This window comes from Macaca nemestrina, chromosome 4 (assembly GCF_043159975.1).
Source record: "Macaca nemestrina isolate mMacNem1 chromosome 4, mMacNem.hap1, whole genome shotgun sequence".
Taxonomy (NCBI): Eukaryota; Metazoa; Chordata; class Mammalia; order Primates; family Cercopithecidae; genus Macaca; species Macaca nemestrina.
This window is the reverse complement of record NC_092128.1, coordinates 77,658,502-77,674,130: the sequence shown is the minus strand read 5'-3', so window position 1 is coordinate 77,674,130 and position 15,629 is coordinate 77,658,502. Positions and strand designations below refer to the sequence as shown.

General features: G+C 36.0%; 1 protein-coding gene across 14 annotated transcripts in view; it reads right to left on the bottom strand.

Moving 5' to 3' along the window:
* The window catches only part of LOC105475564 (core 1 synthase, glycoprotein-N-acetylgalactosamine 3-beta-galactosyltransferase 1), a 115,186-nt gene that overhangs the window by 38,624 nt on the left and 60,933 nt on the right, over nucleotides 1-15,629 (bottom strand). For all 14 annotated transcript variants that reach the window (XR_011622170.1, XR_011622171.1, XR_011622173.1 and 11 more), the window contains exons 2-3: nucleotides 5,604-5,840; nucleotides 1,275-1,942 (exon numbers count right to left, since the gene is read on the bottom strand). Coding sequence is in view for 8 of the 14 variants with exons in the window: in XM_011730925.2 (XP_011729227.2) it covers nucleotides 1,275-1,942; nucleotides 5,604-5,840 (905 nt within the window). In the remaining 6 variants the exon portion in view is untranslated. The remainder of the gene's footprint in view (nucleotides 1-1,274; nucleotides 1,943-5,603; nucleotides 5,841-15,629) is intronic.

The following is a 15,629-nucleotide window of genomic DNA, read 5'->3' as shown; positions in this document are numbered from 1 at the left end:
TGTTATTGATACATAAACATGTAGAAAAATTGAAACATTCATGTTAATGAGTAATATTAAATTCATGACAGTGGTTAACTCCAGGGAATGAGGTTGGAGAGGGTACACAGGCCTCAACTATAGCATTTTTTTCTTTAAAAAACTTGAAACAAATGTGGTAAAAGATTAATATTTGGTAAAGATTGGGGCATAAGTACAATGCATATTCTGAAATATTTGTACAACTGGAATACTTCATAAAATAATGTATTTTAGATACAATTCTCAGGAATGTGAGCCAAGGCTTATTAAATGCTTACTGTGTGAAGGGCTGTACTATGTTGTAATTACAACTAAATAAGACAAGTACATTATGTCCATCTTACAAATGAGGAAACTAAGGCTCAGAAGTCAGACAAGTCGTTCGGCTATTAAGTGGGAGAGCAGGATTTGACTCTAGGTCTTTCTGAACCTCCACTAAGTCCTCCTGATGACTAGAAGGCTCTTTACGCAGATCTTCACACAGCTTGCTCTCTAATATCACTCAGGTTTCTGCTCAAAAGTCACCTCTTTGAGAGGCCTTCCTTAATCACCCAAACCAGAGGACTCCATCCCATTCTGGGTCACTCTACATCCCTTTACTTGGCTTATTTTTCTTCAGGGCACTTACTACTAAAATCCTAATTCATCTTTATAAGTCTGCCTGTTTACTGTATATCTCCTCATCCAGAATGTAAGGTTCACGAGAACTGGAATTTGGCTGTGATTTACTTCTACATTCTCAGTGCCTGGCATATAACCAAGAGATGTTTGCTAAGTGACTACTGCTAATGTCCCTGTTCTCATCTATTTTGTTATACTGTCACTCTATTTAAAAAGACTACGAAAGGGCCGGGTGTGGTGGCTCATGCCTATAATCCCAACACTTTGGGAGGCCGAGGCTGGTGGATCACAAAGCCAGGAGACCATCCTGGCTAATGGTCTTGGAAACCCCATCTCTACTAAAAATACAAAAAAATTAGCCGGGCGTGGTGGGTGGCAGGCACCTGTAGTCCCAGCTATTCGGGAGGCTGAGGCAGGAGAACAGTGTGAACCTGGGAGGTGGAGTTTGCAGTGAGCGGAGATGCGCCACTGCACTACAGTCTGGGAGGCAGAGTGAGACTCTGTCTCAAAAACAAAAATAAGAAAGAGTCCTCATTATTGGTACTAAAGAAACATACACATATTAACACATTTTTATCAACAAAATTCAGTCAGTCCAAGTATTAACATAGTAATAAAATTTCTAAACTTACCTCTACAGGAGGATAATAGTTGTAATTCCAGTACCAAAAGGTTCTAGGTAGATAACCTTTAATTAAATGGTGTTCTGGCACAAAGGGATGAAAAGTTTCTTTTCCAGTGGTATCTCTGGAATCTCCTGCTTCTACATTTATAATTTCCATGCATCTCCCCAGTGCTAAGTCTTCAATGGAGGAACTATGTGTACACTTGTCTGTTTTAAATGCATCAACAAATCTTTTCAAGGCTTCTTTGCTTAGTACATATCCTGCTCCTCCACTCATGTAGCCCTGTTTTACATAGGGCTTAAATCTTCTCCCAAAGTAAATGGGTTCTTCAGGGTTGTATTTCGAAAGAAGCCACCTCAAATTGTCTAGTATGACATATGTGTCATCATCTGCTTTCAAAAACCAATCAGCATCTTCTAAATAATGTTCATGAACATACTGAAAAGCTTTAATTGTTTTCCAGTATAGTTGATCTCTGCCTTCTTTGGTTTTCAATCCCACAGCAGGGAAGTCTTTATTTTCTTCTGAACTCATAAACAACACTTTGTTACAACGCTGGGCCCATGTAGCTTTGACATGTTTGGCCTTTTTCTCTAGGTTTTGAGGGCCGGTCATAACCCAGCAAAGAATTTTAACTTTCTGATAGAGGTTTTCAGCGATGTCTGTGTTCTCATCTATTAAAATATTTTAAAAAGTTATTTACATAGATGTAAAATCCAAATATTAATAAATTATACTGAAGAAAGCATTTTCCTAATTTCAAAGGTCCTCCTATTTATCCCTCTATTAGTGATTTAGCCAAAGGAAAGCAAAACTCATCCTAATGTAAACTGACATTCTGATTTATTGGTTTCACGTCAGTGTTATCCAAGACATCACTGGAGCTAATAAGAGTTGACATTATAATCTAAATTCTTCTCAAACTGAAGTTTACCAATTAAAAGCAACAGCATCACCTGGGAGCTTGTTAGAAATGCATAATCTTAGGCCCCAACCCAGACCCACTGAATCAGAATCAGCATTTTAATAAGTTCCCCTGGTGCTTCATAGCCATGCTAAATGCTGCCTTAAATAGTCTCTGCTTGGCACTTCATAGAAGAAAGCAGCTGGTTTTTAATAGATTATTGACAGAAATTTCTAACTGCTCTGAATGAGTTTCTGAAGAGCAGGAAAGACATGCTGCTGAAGTGGCAGTTCATTTTTGAAGTTCACAAGAATCAACTATAAAGAATTTCTACAAGTACCCAGAGGTGGTAAAAGTTCAAAGCACAGGAGTTGAGATTACTTCCTGATAGTAACATACCTCATTCCAAAATGTAAATCCACCAATCAATAACAGAAAAGAACAATGGTAGACGTGGCAATTCCAAGACTAGAGCAGTGCTCTTTAAACTACTGGTTTGCAAAGAAATAAGGAGCTTATACCAGAATATAAAGCAACACATTACTTTGAAAAAGGCCTACCATTAGAACCAACCAACCAAAATGTCCACTTAACTAAGCAGTGAGCTTAAAACTGATTTACATCCTAGTGTAACCTCATTATCTTGTGCAGACAAACAGTTTACAAACTGTCAGGCCAGGACCGCATTTTGAGTAACACTGGTGTACAGGAAGAGCTCAATGATGAGATTCTAGATGAGTACTTCTTAAGCTATCTGTGGTGAAAGGCCAATTTTTATTTCTAATACCGGTCTATACTGTGTAAATAGGATAAAAATGAATTATAAGAAAAACAAAACTAACAGAAATATAAAACACAAGCCCTATATTTTTATTTTTAGCTTCAGACAAAATTACTCCAATTACAATAAAAGTTTCTGCTTACTCCCAAATAAGCAGCCATTCTTTAGTTATAGGACCAGAATGAGTCTATGAACTGACTTTCAGTAGCAATGTTCTGGGCAGTATCCTGATGAAGTATGTGCTTAAAATTAAGGTCAAACAGTAAGTTACTTAGTCCTATGAGAAATTAACAACGAAGGCATAATATACTAGTTAACCAACTGAGAGGAAATAATGGGAAAAGCTGGGTGGAACATAAAAATATTCTCATGTCCCGGCTGGGCGCAGTGGCTCATGCCTGTAATCCCAGCACTTTGTGAGGCTGAGGCGGGCGGATCATGAGGTCAGGAGTTTGAGACTAGCCTGGCCAACATGGTGAAACCCTGTCTCTACTAAAAAAAAAAAAAAAAAAAAAAAAAAAAATTAGCCGGGCGTAGTAGCGGGCGCCTGTAATCCCAGCTACTCGGGAGGCTGAGGCAGGAGAATCACTTGAACCCGGGAGGCGGAGGTTGCAGTGGGCCAAGATCCTGCCACTGCACTCCAGCCCAGGTGACAGAGTGAGACTCTGTCTCAAAAAAAAAAAAAAAATTATCATGTCCCTCTGAATATCAAGATTCACAATCCAAAAGGACAATAGCAGACAAAATCACCTTACTTTCAGTCAGAAAGGATAGACATCTCATATCCTTGAGGAGCCCAATCTCTTAGCTATACAAATATACCAAACCTTGAATGGACAGAAATACTGAATGCAAGAATCCCCAATCTGTTTCATTCAGGCAAGACAGGTTTGTCCACTGCCGCCTGATAAATAATTTTCCATTCACTAATTACTTTGTACCGGGCATGGGTTGGCACAGGAAATGAATAAAATGAGTAAGACACATTTCCTGCTGCAGAGAAAGTCAGTCCATTCAGGGAGCCTGAACCTGACACACAAACCAGTAATTGCTAACTAGTAAGACATGTTATTATAGAGGTATGAACAAAGGATTCAATGTGCTGAAGGAAAAGAAAGTAGTGGCTAATAAATCCTACAGAGCAGTATATAGGGACCTGGGTAGAACAAAAAGAAAGATAAAAATAAAGAGATGACACAGAAAATAGGTTATAAGTTCACCAAAAGGAATGGTGAAGTCTGGCTGACTGCAGGTACATGGGTATAGCTGAAGGTTTGAATCAGAAATGCACTGTGGACTAAGAGGAAAAGATGAAAAATGGTAAAGAAGTATCATAGAATGTACTGATAAATGGAATTGGCTAGCATGTGAAGGCAATCACCTACCATGATTTCATAATTTCTGGCACTGACAGATGCTAATGAGCTATATAAAATAAAGAATAGAGGAGGAAGAGCAACTTCTAGGAGTAGGAAGGAAAAGGAGACTCAATTTACACATGCTGAGTCTGAAGGGAGTAGACAAACTTTTAGCATACCCCACATGTTGTAGGTCATTGAGCTGGACAAGTATGTATCTAATACACATGCCTATAGTGAGGCCTAGTACGGCCTACTGTTAGTAGGGAAATCTGGCTCCAGTTGATCATCTAAAGCCATGTAGCTATGCTACAGAGCAAACACACAGTGATCAAACTGTTCTGTAAGAACACAGAGCACCTGCTCAGAGCTGAATTACTGTTATATAAACAATCCCAAAATATGACATAGTATGCATGTGTTTGCTAGTTGAGAAAACGGAACCAGGCTTTGAAATCTCACCCTTCAACCTCTGATTGAGAGGTAGTGAAGAAGTAATTATTACTGGGAAGAGAAGAGAAGCAACTCTGAATAGTGGACCCTCTGCATCCCAGAATTCCAATAGTTTTCAAGCTACTTATATTATTTTCTGTCAAACCATATTTTGCAGAGATCTTTGCATTGTGTTAATATCTTCCCACAATGTCTGGAACTGGGCTAAAGACAGTAAGAAATACATGGAAATTAAAATTATGAGGGTTGATGATGTCACACAGATAAACAGCTAAAGGACAGAAACTTGGAGATAACACTTAAGGGACACATAAATAACTCAACTGAGAAAATCTGGTTAGAGGTAGGAGGCTAGGAGAAAATGAAGTCTTTAGAACGCATCCTTGGTTTTTAACTTCCTTGTTCTTTGTGCCTCTTGAGGAAAAAAAAGAGTTATATTAACTATAAAAATATAAATTGAAATTTATATATACCTCAAGTTTCTCTAGGAAAATAAGACTTAAGCAAAAGCTATGACCAAAACTAGTAACAAAAACCAAAGACACACATATAACAAAACTGGACCTAAAAAAACATTTTCAGAAACAAATCTAATCTGAATAGTTATGCCCTTCCCCAAATCATGGTTTCTGAACCATTTCTACTTAAAAATTAATTCAAAATTAATATTCCCTAAATAAATCTGGGTTTTAGCAATTCCTTCTCTCAAGGCAAACCAAGAATTGTTATTTAGTATCTGGAATATATAGCCCATTTTAATCAACAGATATAGACAGGGATATGACAAAATTTAGACTAAAATACTGCTTATATTTACTCCTTAATAAAGTAAACCATACCTTTATGTTGGCTAGAATCTGCATTGAAGTTCATTTCTCCTTCTAGATGATTCTGTCCATTATCATCTGAATGCCTCGCATGAGGATCATTATGAAGAACATTAGGCTGGATGTCACCCTGTTCTCCCAACAAAATACTAAATAGCTGGGAACATAAAAGAAATCCTATTGCTGATCCACAGAGGAAGGTTAAAAAATTCAGCCAGGATTTAGAGGCCATTTCCCGAAAGTGTATTTCTGTAAGAACAAAAATTAGCAGGATGTTATAAAATCAAAACTAGATATATAACAGGAGTAAAAATTCTGGTAACATTTAGCTATAATGGAAAGTTAATTTCTAACAGTATTTAGCTATTTATTATCTATGAGTTTACCCCTCTATTTGCTGCTTAAACAGCACACTATGGAAAATTCATAAAAACAGATTAATTAGTAGGACAGTCATAGTTGGGGTGGGGTATGGATAAGTACGTCAGAATTGCACACAGAATTTCCTATTCTTCCCATCAGGATCCTTTCTGGATCTAAGACTACTTGTCATGTTGTTTTTCTTTCTTTGCTGTTAACTCTGAGTACTGAAGTCTACTTCCTTTTCTTTGGTAGCAACCACCACCCATTCTCCAACCCAAAAGTTAGCAAAACCCTTTCTGTAAAGAACTAGAAATGAAGTATTTTTGGCTTTTTGGGTCTCATGTGGTCTCTGTTGCATCTTCTTTTTAAACAATCCTTTACAAATGTGAAAAACAGTTTTAGTTTGTGGAAGACTAGGGTCAGCACAGTTTGGGGACCTATGGACCAAGCTGGCCTGCCACCTGTTTTTGTAAATAGAGTTTTATTTGAGCACACCCATGCCCATTCATTTATATATTGACTATGGCTACTTTTGCCCTAAAACAGCAGAGTGAATAGCTACAATAGAGGCAATATGTCTCAAAAAACCTTACCTAGCCCTTTATAGAAAAAGTTTGCTGGCTAGGCACAGTGGCTCATGCCTGTAATCCTAGCACTTTGGGAGGCCACGGTGGGTGGATCACTTGAAGTCAGGAGTTTGAGACCAGCCAAGACAACATGGTAAAAAATTTAGCTGGGCATGATGGCATGCACCTGTAGTCCCAGCTACTTGGGAAGCTGAGGTGAAGAATCACTTGAACTCAGAAGGTGGAGGTTGCAGTGTACCAAGACTGCAGCACTGCACTCCAGCCTGGGCGAAAGAGTGAAACTCTTGTCTCAGAAAAAAAGAAAAAGTTTGCTGACCTCTGCTCTATACTGCAAGATCTTGGATGGAATCTATAATATTAACGAGATTAAGTAGGGTACCTGGGACACAGATGCGTGTTAAACTGCCCCAAAACCAAACATAAAGGCCCTTTTTAAGGGTTTGTTAACAATTACTACATGGTGAAGTTATAAATTTCTATTAAATTCCTTATAAGATTGGTCTTAACTCTAGTTTCCTATTCCTCAAGATAATTAAAATAGTAAGTTTACTAAGCATTTATTTATACCAGAAGCTGTCCATACATTATTTCATTTTAAATAAAATTTAATTTCAATTTCCTTTTTCATTCTCACTAAACCCATCTGCAGATGAGGAAAGAGAAATTTTAAAAAGGTAATTTTAAACAGGTAACTCATATAGGTTGACACAATCAGGAGGAGCCACAGTTTGAATGTAGGTCTGCGTGCTTAAAAAGCTCATGCCCAGCCAGGCATGGTGGCTTATGCCTGTAATCCTAGCAATTTGGGAGGCCAAGGCAGGCGGATCACCTGAGGTCAGGAGTTCAAGACCAGCCTCGCCAACATGGTGAAACCCCATCTCTACTAAAAATACAAAAGTTAGCCAGGCATAGTGATGCCTGCTTGTAATCCCAGCTACCTGGGAGACTGAGGCAGGAGAATCACTGGAACCTCAGAGGCAGGACTGCAGGACCGAGATCATGCCACTGTATTCCAGCCTGGGTGACAGAGACTCTGTCTCAAAAACAAAACAAAACAAAACAAAATCCCATGCCCTTTCCATTACATTTCTCAAACTCTTCACTTAATCACCACTAACAGCAGAGGGCAATGGGTAGTCAAAGTAGAGGTCTGGGAAATATAACCCTAAAAATAAAAATTTCTTTAAAATATTTTTTGAAAGCAAAAGGTACAAACTAACAATCACCACTACAACAATAAAAACAAAACAACTTCATATATGTCTGGAATGGCTGACTAGGTTCTTTTAGAACAACCAAGTACAATCAGAAATACTGAACAAAATGTAAAAAAATATAAATATACGTTTGAAGACATTGGTAAGATATCAAGGCAGTGAGAATTAGTAGGGCCAAAATCTGCAAGAAGAAAGGAGAGAAGCAGCCCAGACATTTGGCACAGCTCTATCCTCAAGACCATGACTGATTCTGAAAGAGAAAACAATAAGGGCAATAAAGCTAAGCAAAAATTAATGTCCAAAGTCTGCTTAGGAGAAGAGGTTCTGAGAAACACCTATGTTCTTATCAAGGACTCTGAAAGGCTACAATCTGGGAATAAGAACAAAACAAAAATAGACCAATCTTTACAAGGGCTCAAGTCTACGTTGGAGTCATCTCAGACACCGACTGGATGATCCACCCTAGCCTAACTGCAAAAATATTCTCCTGGAGAAATATAAAATCATGAAGAACCTGAAATTATTACTACATTTTTTTTTTTTTTTTTGGTATACAACATGGACAAAATTTTGATACACAACGTCCAAAACAACCAGGCATCAATATGAAAATTATGGCTAAACACAAAAAAGTAGACAATAGAAACAGAGCCAAAAGACAAGATTTTCATATCATTAGCTTTGAAATAACTATTCTTAATAAAGTCAAGAAATTAAATGGCAAGATTAAGAAATTAGGCATAGAATAGTCACAGCTGAAGAAAAAAATTAATAACCTAAAAAGCTAGGTCAGAAAAAAATATGCAGAATGAAGTATGGAAAAACAAATGGATTGAAAAAGAATTGAGCAAAAAAAAAAAAAAAAAAGAATAAAGTGAAAGGGTCTAATGTTAAATGTTAACTGGAACGTTTGAGGGAGGAGACATATAACTCAGGAGAAGTGGTATTTAAAGAAATAATGACTGAATATTTTCCATACTGACAGAGTACCAACCCTCACATTAAAAAAAAAAAAAAAAAAAAAAAAAAAAATCTACAAAACCCAATAAAGATTACAAAGAAAAAGAAAACATTACCTAAGTACATCAGTCAAACTACTGAAAACCAAGGACAGAGAAAAAAACTTAAAAGGTGTAATAAGATTGACAGCTGACATTTTAGCAGAAACAACAGAATCAAGACTGCAGTGAACTATTTTTAAAGTGCTAAAAGAACAGAACTACCAACCTAGCATTCTGTATCCAGCAAAAATGTCCTTCAAAAATGAGCCTTAAAAACACGTTCAGAAAAACAAAACCTAAGTGAATTTATCACTAAAAGGTCTACTTGAATTCTTCAGGCAGAAGGAAAAGAATTTCATATAAAAATTCAGAGATGTAGGAAGGGGGAGAGAGTCATAAAAAGGGTATGTATGTATGTAAGTAAATCCAAATAAATACTGGCTATATAAAACCTTTTTTGAAAGTCTCACAAGATATTAGTATTATTACCATTAAAACAAATTACAAAACTGGCATCAAAAAGTATAAGGAGGAGCCACAGAGTTTAAGAGCTCTAAAGTCATTTCACTGTCCAGGAGCTGTTAAAAAAAAATACTAATTAACAATAGCTTTTAAAAGACCAAGGATGTATGATATAATCTCTAAACAAACAAACAGCAAAAGAATATAATTCAAATAGAAAAAATGAAATGGGAAAATACCCCAAATCAAGGCAATATAAAAAAAATATACAGATGAGACAAATAGAAAATAGTAAGGTGGTTGATTTAAAAACAAACATATCAATGATTATATTAAAAGCAAACAGACTAGAAGTTCCAATTAAAAGATAAAGATTGCCAGTCAGACTCGAGAAAAATAAACCCATCTACACACAGCTTACAAGAGACATATATTAAATATATTTATAAAGTTGAAAGCAAAATAATAGAAAGATATACCATACAAACAGTAATAAAAGGAAAGCCTATTGATATCACATAAAAAAACTAGTAGTTACATGGCTTGTTCTCTGTGACATTCATTAAGCTCTACATTTATGATTTTACATACTTTTCCGTATTAACATTTATTTCAGTAAAAAGTATATACAAAAACCCCTCCATGTGTCTTTTTTATCCCATTAAGTACATACTTAATATATTCATATTTGATACAAAAATATTCCAAAATCTACAAGTAAAATTGACATGCCATGAAAACACACCATGCTTATGCTGCATTACGTATCATATTTCAGGCTCTCTCCTGAATTGTAATTGCAGTTTGGGAAGAACAACCCTAAGAGGAAGAGGAGAGGTGAAGGAACAGCACAGTATAAGCAAAGTTGCTCATTATCTTGAGATGTAAATTAACCATCTGAAACTATCAGATACTTGTTTACACCTTTTGCTCTATCTTAACTGTACCTTCAAGTTCAGAAAGGTAGACCTTCATGGATGATGAGTACATAGCCCCACTCAACAATCCCTCCTTCACCCCCAATCAAATTTCCCACAGGAAAAGCAGAAACAAGTTTACCATGTCTTTCTGCTGCTTTCTCTGATGAGGGGGTCTCAAATTCTCCCTCCCTACTGCCCCCTTTCCCTCATTCAGATTGGCCATTAGTGAAATCTTTATGTGCAAAAGATACAATAAAACATACCCCTCCTGTCTCAAGTGATTGTTTTGAAATTCTAAATATCTCGACTGTCTGAGGCCCAGTTCATTTAGACCTTGCTCTAACCAGAAATCTTGGTTTGAAATTTCATTCAAACAGCCAGAGAACTGATTATTCAAAAATCTGTTTGATATTATACAAGTCCTTCCTTTAGCAGTATACATGATCAAGACAATCTACAAGAGGTATGTGATGTGAAAGTACCATGATTCGAAAACATGAAGCTAAGAGAAGTAAATGAAAAGTGTTATCACTCTTAATTTATTACGAAGAAAGACTAGCAGAATACGATTGAAGCAGTGAACCTGGAGGAAGATTCTAAGGTAACATTAGCAGATTCTGAGGTGTCACTCTACATCCTCTGATTCTCTCACTAATGCTTTGCCTTACAGCACACTGATCTTGAGTTTCCATTGTTTTTTGTCCTGGCTGTGATTTTGCCTTAATGCCATAGATAGCCACTTCACCATCTCAGAAAGGAACAAAGACAATGATATCTTCACTGCTGCAGAGTCTACCGCTCCTTGCACTGGAGAAGAAAGCAGGAGTCACAATGCCATTCAGTACCACTTAGGCAGAAAGCACTGTGACTGAGAAGAGGAAGGACTGCAAGACCAGAGAAAATCCCTATTTCTATCATCATAGTGGATATCCGAAGTTAAAGAAGAGCTAATCCAGCTCCATCAACTATGAATATTAACATGCTACTCAATCATTTTCCAAGGACATGTTGAGCTTCAGAATAAGCCTACTTCTCTAGCACAAAAAAAGTTACTGTTTGTGGAAAGCTAGTGAAGTACTTATGGACACAGTTTTTCTTAGTTGAAGAGGCACTTTTTAAGCAAGGCATCTGTCCCGGAGTGAGTGGAGGGAAAATTGACTTCTTGGTGTTACATAATTTGTTTTTAACTTTAAAATGTTTTGTGATGATGTCTGATGCCTGTCATACTCTCTTACTCTTCTCCCCCAGGGTATCAGCACACTCAGAATGTGTTGGCTCCTCTTGTGTTGTGTTTACCACATTCCCTTCCAATTTAAAGGACTCCTGCCTTATGCCTAAAAAACTGTAAACTACCATTTTTTTTTTTCCTTCTCCTGGGATAAAATAGCCATCTCATGGGGGTAGAATGCTCCCCAAAGCTGACTCGGATTTTTGGCAAAAATCATGTCCACAAGAGTGTTGAGGTAGACTAGCCTGGAAAAAGACATAGCTGAACCACACCGCACATTATGAGGGCTTAAATACATATTTCTTTGAATTGGGTGGGGGAAGTTCTTTATGCCAAGTGCTTCCAAACGTGATGTGTAATCAGAGTCACTTGAGGATACTTTAAAAGTAGATTTCCAGGCTTGACAACTGAGGTTTCAGATACAAAAGGACTGCTGGGACAACTAAAATTTATATTTTTAATAGGACAGCTTTGTGTTATTCATTGTTAAAAAAGCATTTAGAAGGAAAAAATCACAAGTCCTACTACCCAGAAACAACAATCATTAATATTTTCTGATTATCATTACAAGTTTATCTCTAGGAATAACAAAAATAGGAGAGGTAATTACAGTTAAATTTGAGCCCTGTACTAAGAGCATCTGTAAACTACAAAGTATGGACTAGTATTCCCATTTACAGATGAATTCAGACACACAGAGATTAGCAAACTTCCCAGAGTCACACTAGCAATCTGAATGAAGAATTCAGACTCTCAACCACTTTGCTATTATGTCTTAGTCCATTTTCTGGTATTTATAACAGAACAACTGAGACTGAGTAATTTATAAAGAGAAAGAACTTATTTCTTACAGTTACGGAGGCTAGGAAGTCCAGGGCCAAAGGGGGCACATCTGGTAAGACTCTTCTCTGAAGAGTCTCGAGGTGGCACAGAGCATCACATGGCATGGTGGTACTCATGTTAACATGTTAGCTGAGGTTTGTTTCTCTTCCCTTTCTTTATAAAGCCAACAGTTCCCTTCCCATGATAACCCACTAAGTTATTAACCCATTAATGGATTAAACCATTCATGAGGGCAGAGGTCTGTCTCATAAACCAATCACTTCCTTAAAGGCCCTACCTATTAATATTGCCAAACCGGGAATTAAATTTCAACATGAGTTTTACGGAGGACAAATCTTCAAACCATAGCACCACAGTTTTACAGAATGGGAATTATTATTAGTCATCTCGTTTTTAAAGATTTAACATATTAGATTTATTTGAATTTATAGGAAATAAAGGAAAGGAAATGAATCTAAAAAATCTGAATGTCACCTAGACATTTGTAATATGACCCCCATCCTCTAAAGGATCCCTCTAAAAATTAAGTTTACAAAGAAACAGAAAGGAGCGGGAGGGCTCTTATTAGTTAAATAAACTCAATTTCAGGCAATATCTATTGATTTCTTGCTGTGAAATGTGGAAATCAGCATGAATACACACATGTACAAATATATATACACATACACATACACACACCCCCTCTGCCACAACCAATTTTTGTTAACTTTTTATTTGGTAAAAATGTACATAGTTTATATGAATTATGAACTGTAATTCCATGACTGCTTAATCCTGGATCTACATTAAACTAGATTCCATGCTCACCAAGAGTCCTTTTTATCACAACTCCTCTAAATTTGAGTTTTTCATTAATATGTTTTCGTCAGCTGGGTTTCAGCAAGCAGTTTTTTTAATGGTGCTAATCGGTGCTATATCTGAAATTCTTGCAGGTTTCAGAATCTCTGCTATTATACAAACTTTCTTCTCCCTAAAAACTTTGTAAATATGACTCCATGGTCTTCTTACCTGGGTGCCAGAGAATTCTGAGGATAGAGCCTTTATCCTCTTCTCTTATGCTTGGTTTTCAGCTACTCCACTAGTTGAAGAATATTCTTTCATCAAGATTTTAATGCCCTTTACCATGAGCGCATGTCTTCCCCCTTTCAGGCTTTCAGGAAGTCAATGTAATTCACAATAAAGTCCCTGAAATTCTAGTGGTTTTTTTTGTTTTTTTTTTTTAACACTTTATACCGCATTTTGCAAAGGTGACAATCAGGTACTTCTAATTTTGCTCTGGATTATGATATTCATTTACTGCATTTACATATTCAAAATATATTCCCTCTTCTAACCATATTAAAATAATTTTTGATACATCTTTATATTTTCCCAAAAGATTTTCCTTATGAAAGTGATATAAATCTTACAGTCACACACCTTACATTTACAAATATAGTACATGTGAGGTACCATGTTAGAAATTTTTATGTTTTTTCTGATCCTCACAGCAACCTGAAAACTCAACAGCAGTATCCCCTTCATATTACAGATGAAGAAACTGAGTATGAGAAAGGTTAATTAAACTGACCCAAACCAGCCAACCAACAGGATAAACTGGAATTTTCACCCCCATTTTATTTAAAGTTCACTAGTTTTTCCGCTACACCACTCTCTCACTTATAGCTGTCTATTAACGTTCCATATCCTTTCCCTTTCTCTCTAAAATTATCTTTAAATGGAATACTTAAAAGGTTATATCATCAGTAGATCCAACAAGAAACCACTTTTGCTCTATTTATAAATCTTGAGGTGAAGATAAGATATTGAAAAGTCCACGGGCTCTAAGAATGGACTGGGAGGGTTTTAATGTTTGCTGAGAGATTGGACCTGGTTTCAGACTAAATGTTCATGCCTCTGCTCTTTAATTTTGCCATTAAAAAATTCAAATGTTTCTCTATATAAATTCTTAAACACAAAAGGCAAACACACTGCTAAAGACTTAATCCATACAGTGTTTTCAATATACTTTTCCATAAACAAAAATAAATTTATTAAGTAGAATTTTACTTGCAATAAACCCCTCTATAGTTTTCTTCTAATTTCAGGGAATATTTGTATTAATTGTATTTCTTCCAATTCCTGGTTATAAGCAGAGGTAAGCTGCCAAGCTGAGATCTAAGTTTTAAAGCTCAAAAATTATTTACAAATATAGAGCACTATGCTATATACTGGGAAAAGCAAAAAGCAAGTACCTTTCCCTGCTTTCCTGGAGTTTAGTCTTGCTAATGATACAAGGAAGTAAAAACAGCAAAGAAACAGTTCGGAAATAATAGCGCAGCACAGCGAAAGCAGTGCTAAGAGGAAAACTTATAGCACTAACTGTTTACATTAAAAGAGAGAGAAACAAATTGATTATTTAAGCTTCTACCTCAAGACTCCACAAAAAGAGCAAAATAAACCCAAAGCAAGAAGGAATTAAATAATCAGGAGCAGAAATTAATAAAATTTAAAATAGACATTATTTTAAGTGAACACACACAGGAACAGAAAACTTTGTTAGTTTTCACTTATAAGTGGTAACTAAACACAGAGTACATATGGACACAAAGAAGGGAATAACAGACACCAGAAACTACTTGAGACTGAAGGGAGGGAAGAGGGTGAGGACTGAAAAACTATCTATGGGGACTATGCTTAAATACATCAAACCCCCATGACACACAATTTATCTCCGTAACAAACCTGTATATGTACCCCTGAACCTAAAATAAAAGTTAAAAAAAAAAAAAAAGTAATTAAACAAAGACTTGGTTCTACTACTACCCTTCTCAGAAATACAGAAACAAAAATACTTAAAAGTATGAATTAGCATGTTAAGTACTAATACTTAATGAAGTATTAGTATTTAACAAATTATTAGTAAACAGAATTCAGCATTATATAAGAATTATTATGAACAAGTAGAGTTTATTCTGAGTATGTAAGAATGGTTCAATATTTTAAAATCAACACGATTCATCCTATTAACCAACTAAAAAGGAAAATCACACAAATGAAAAGATGCAGAAAAAATACTTGACAAAATCCAATACTCATGACAAATAATTCTCAGAAAAACAAACAAGGAATTTCCTTAACTTGATAAAGAACATCTATCAAAAACTAACAGCTAATGCTACACTTAATGGTAAAAGACTGAATTGTTTTCACGTTAAGATTATGAACAAGGAAAGGATGTCCACTCTCATCACTCTTATTCAATATAGTACTGGAAATTCTAGCCAGTATAATAAAGGAAAAAAAGAGAACGAAAAGGCATATAGATTGTAATGGAAAAAATGAAATCATCACTATTTGCAGATTTGTAGATAACATGACTGTCTGTGAAGGAAATCTCAAGGATTTTGTGAAAAGAAAAATGCTAGAAAGAGTAAA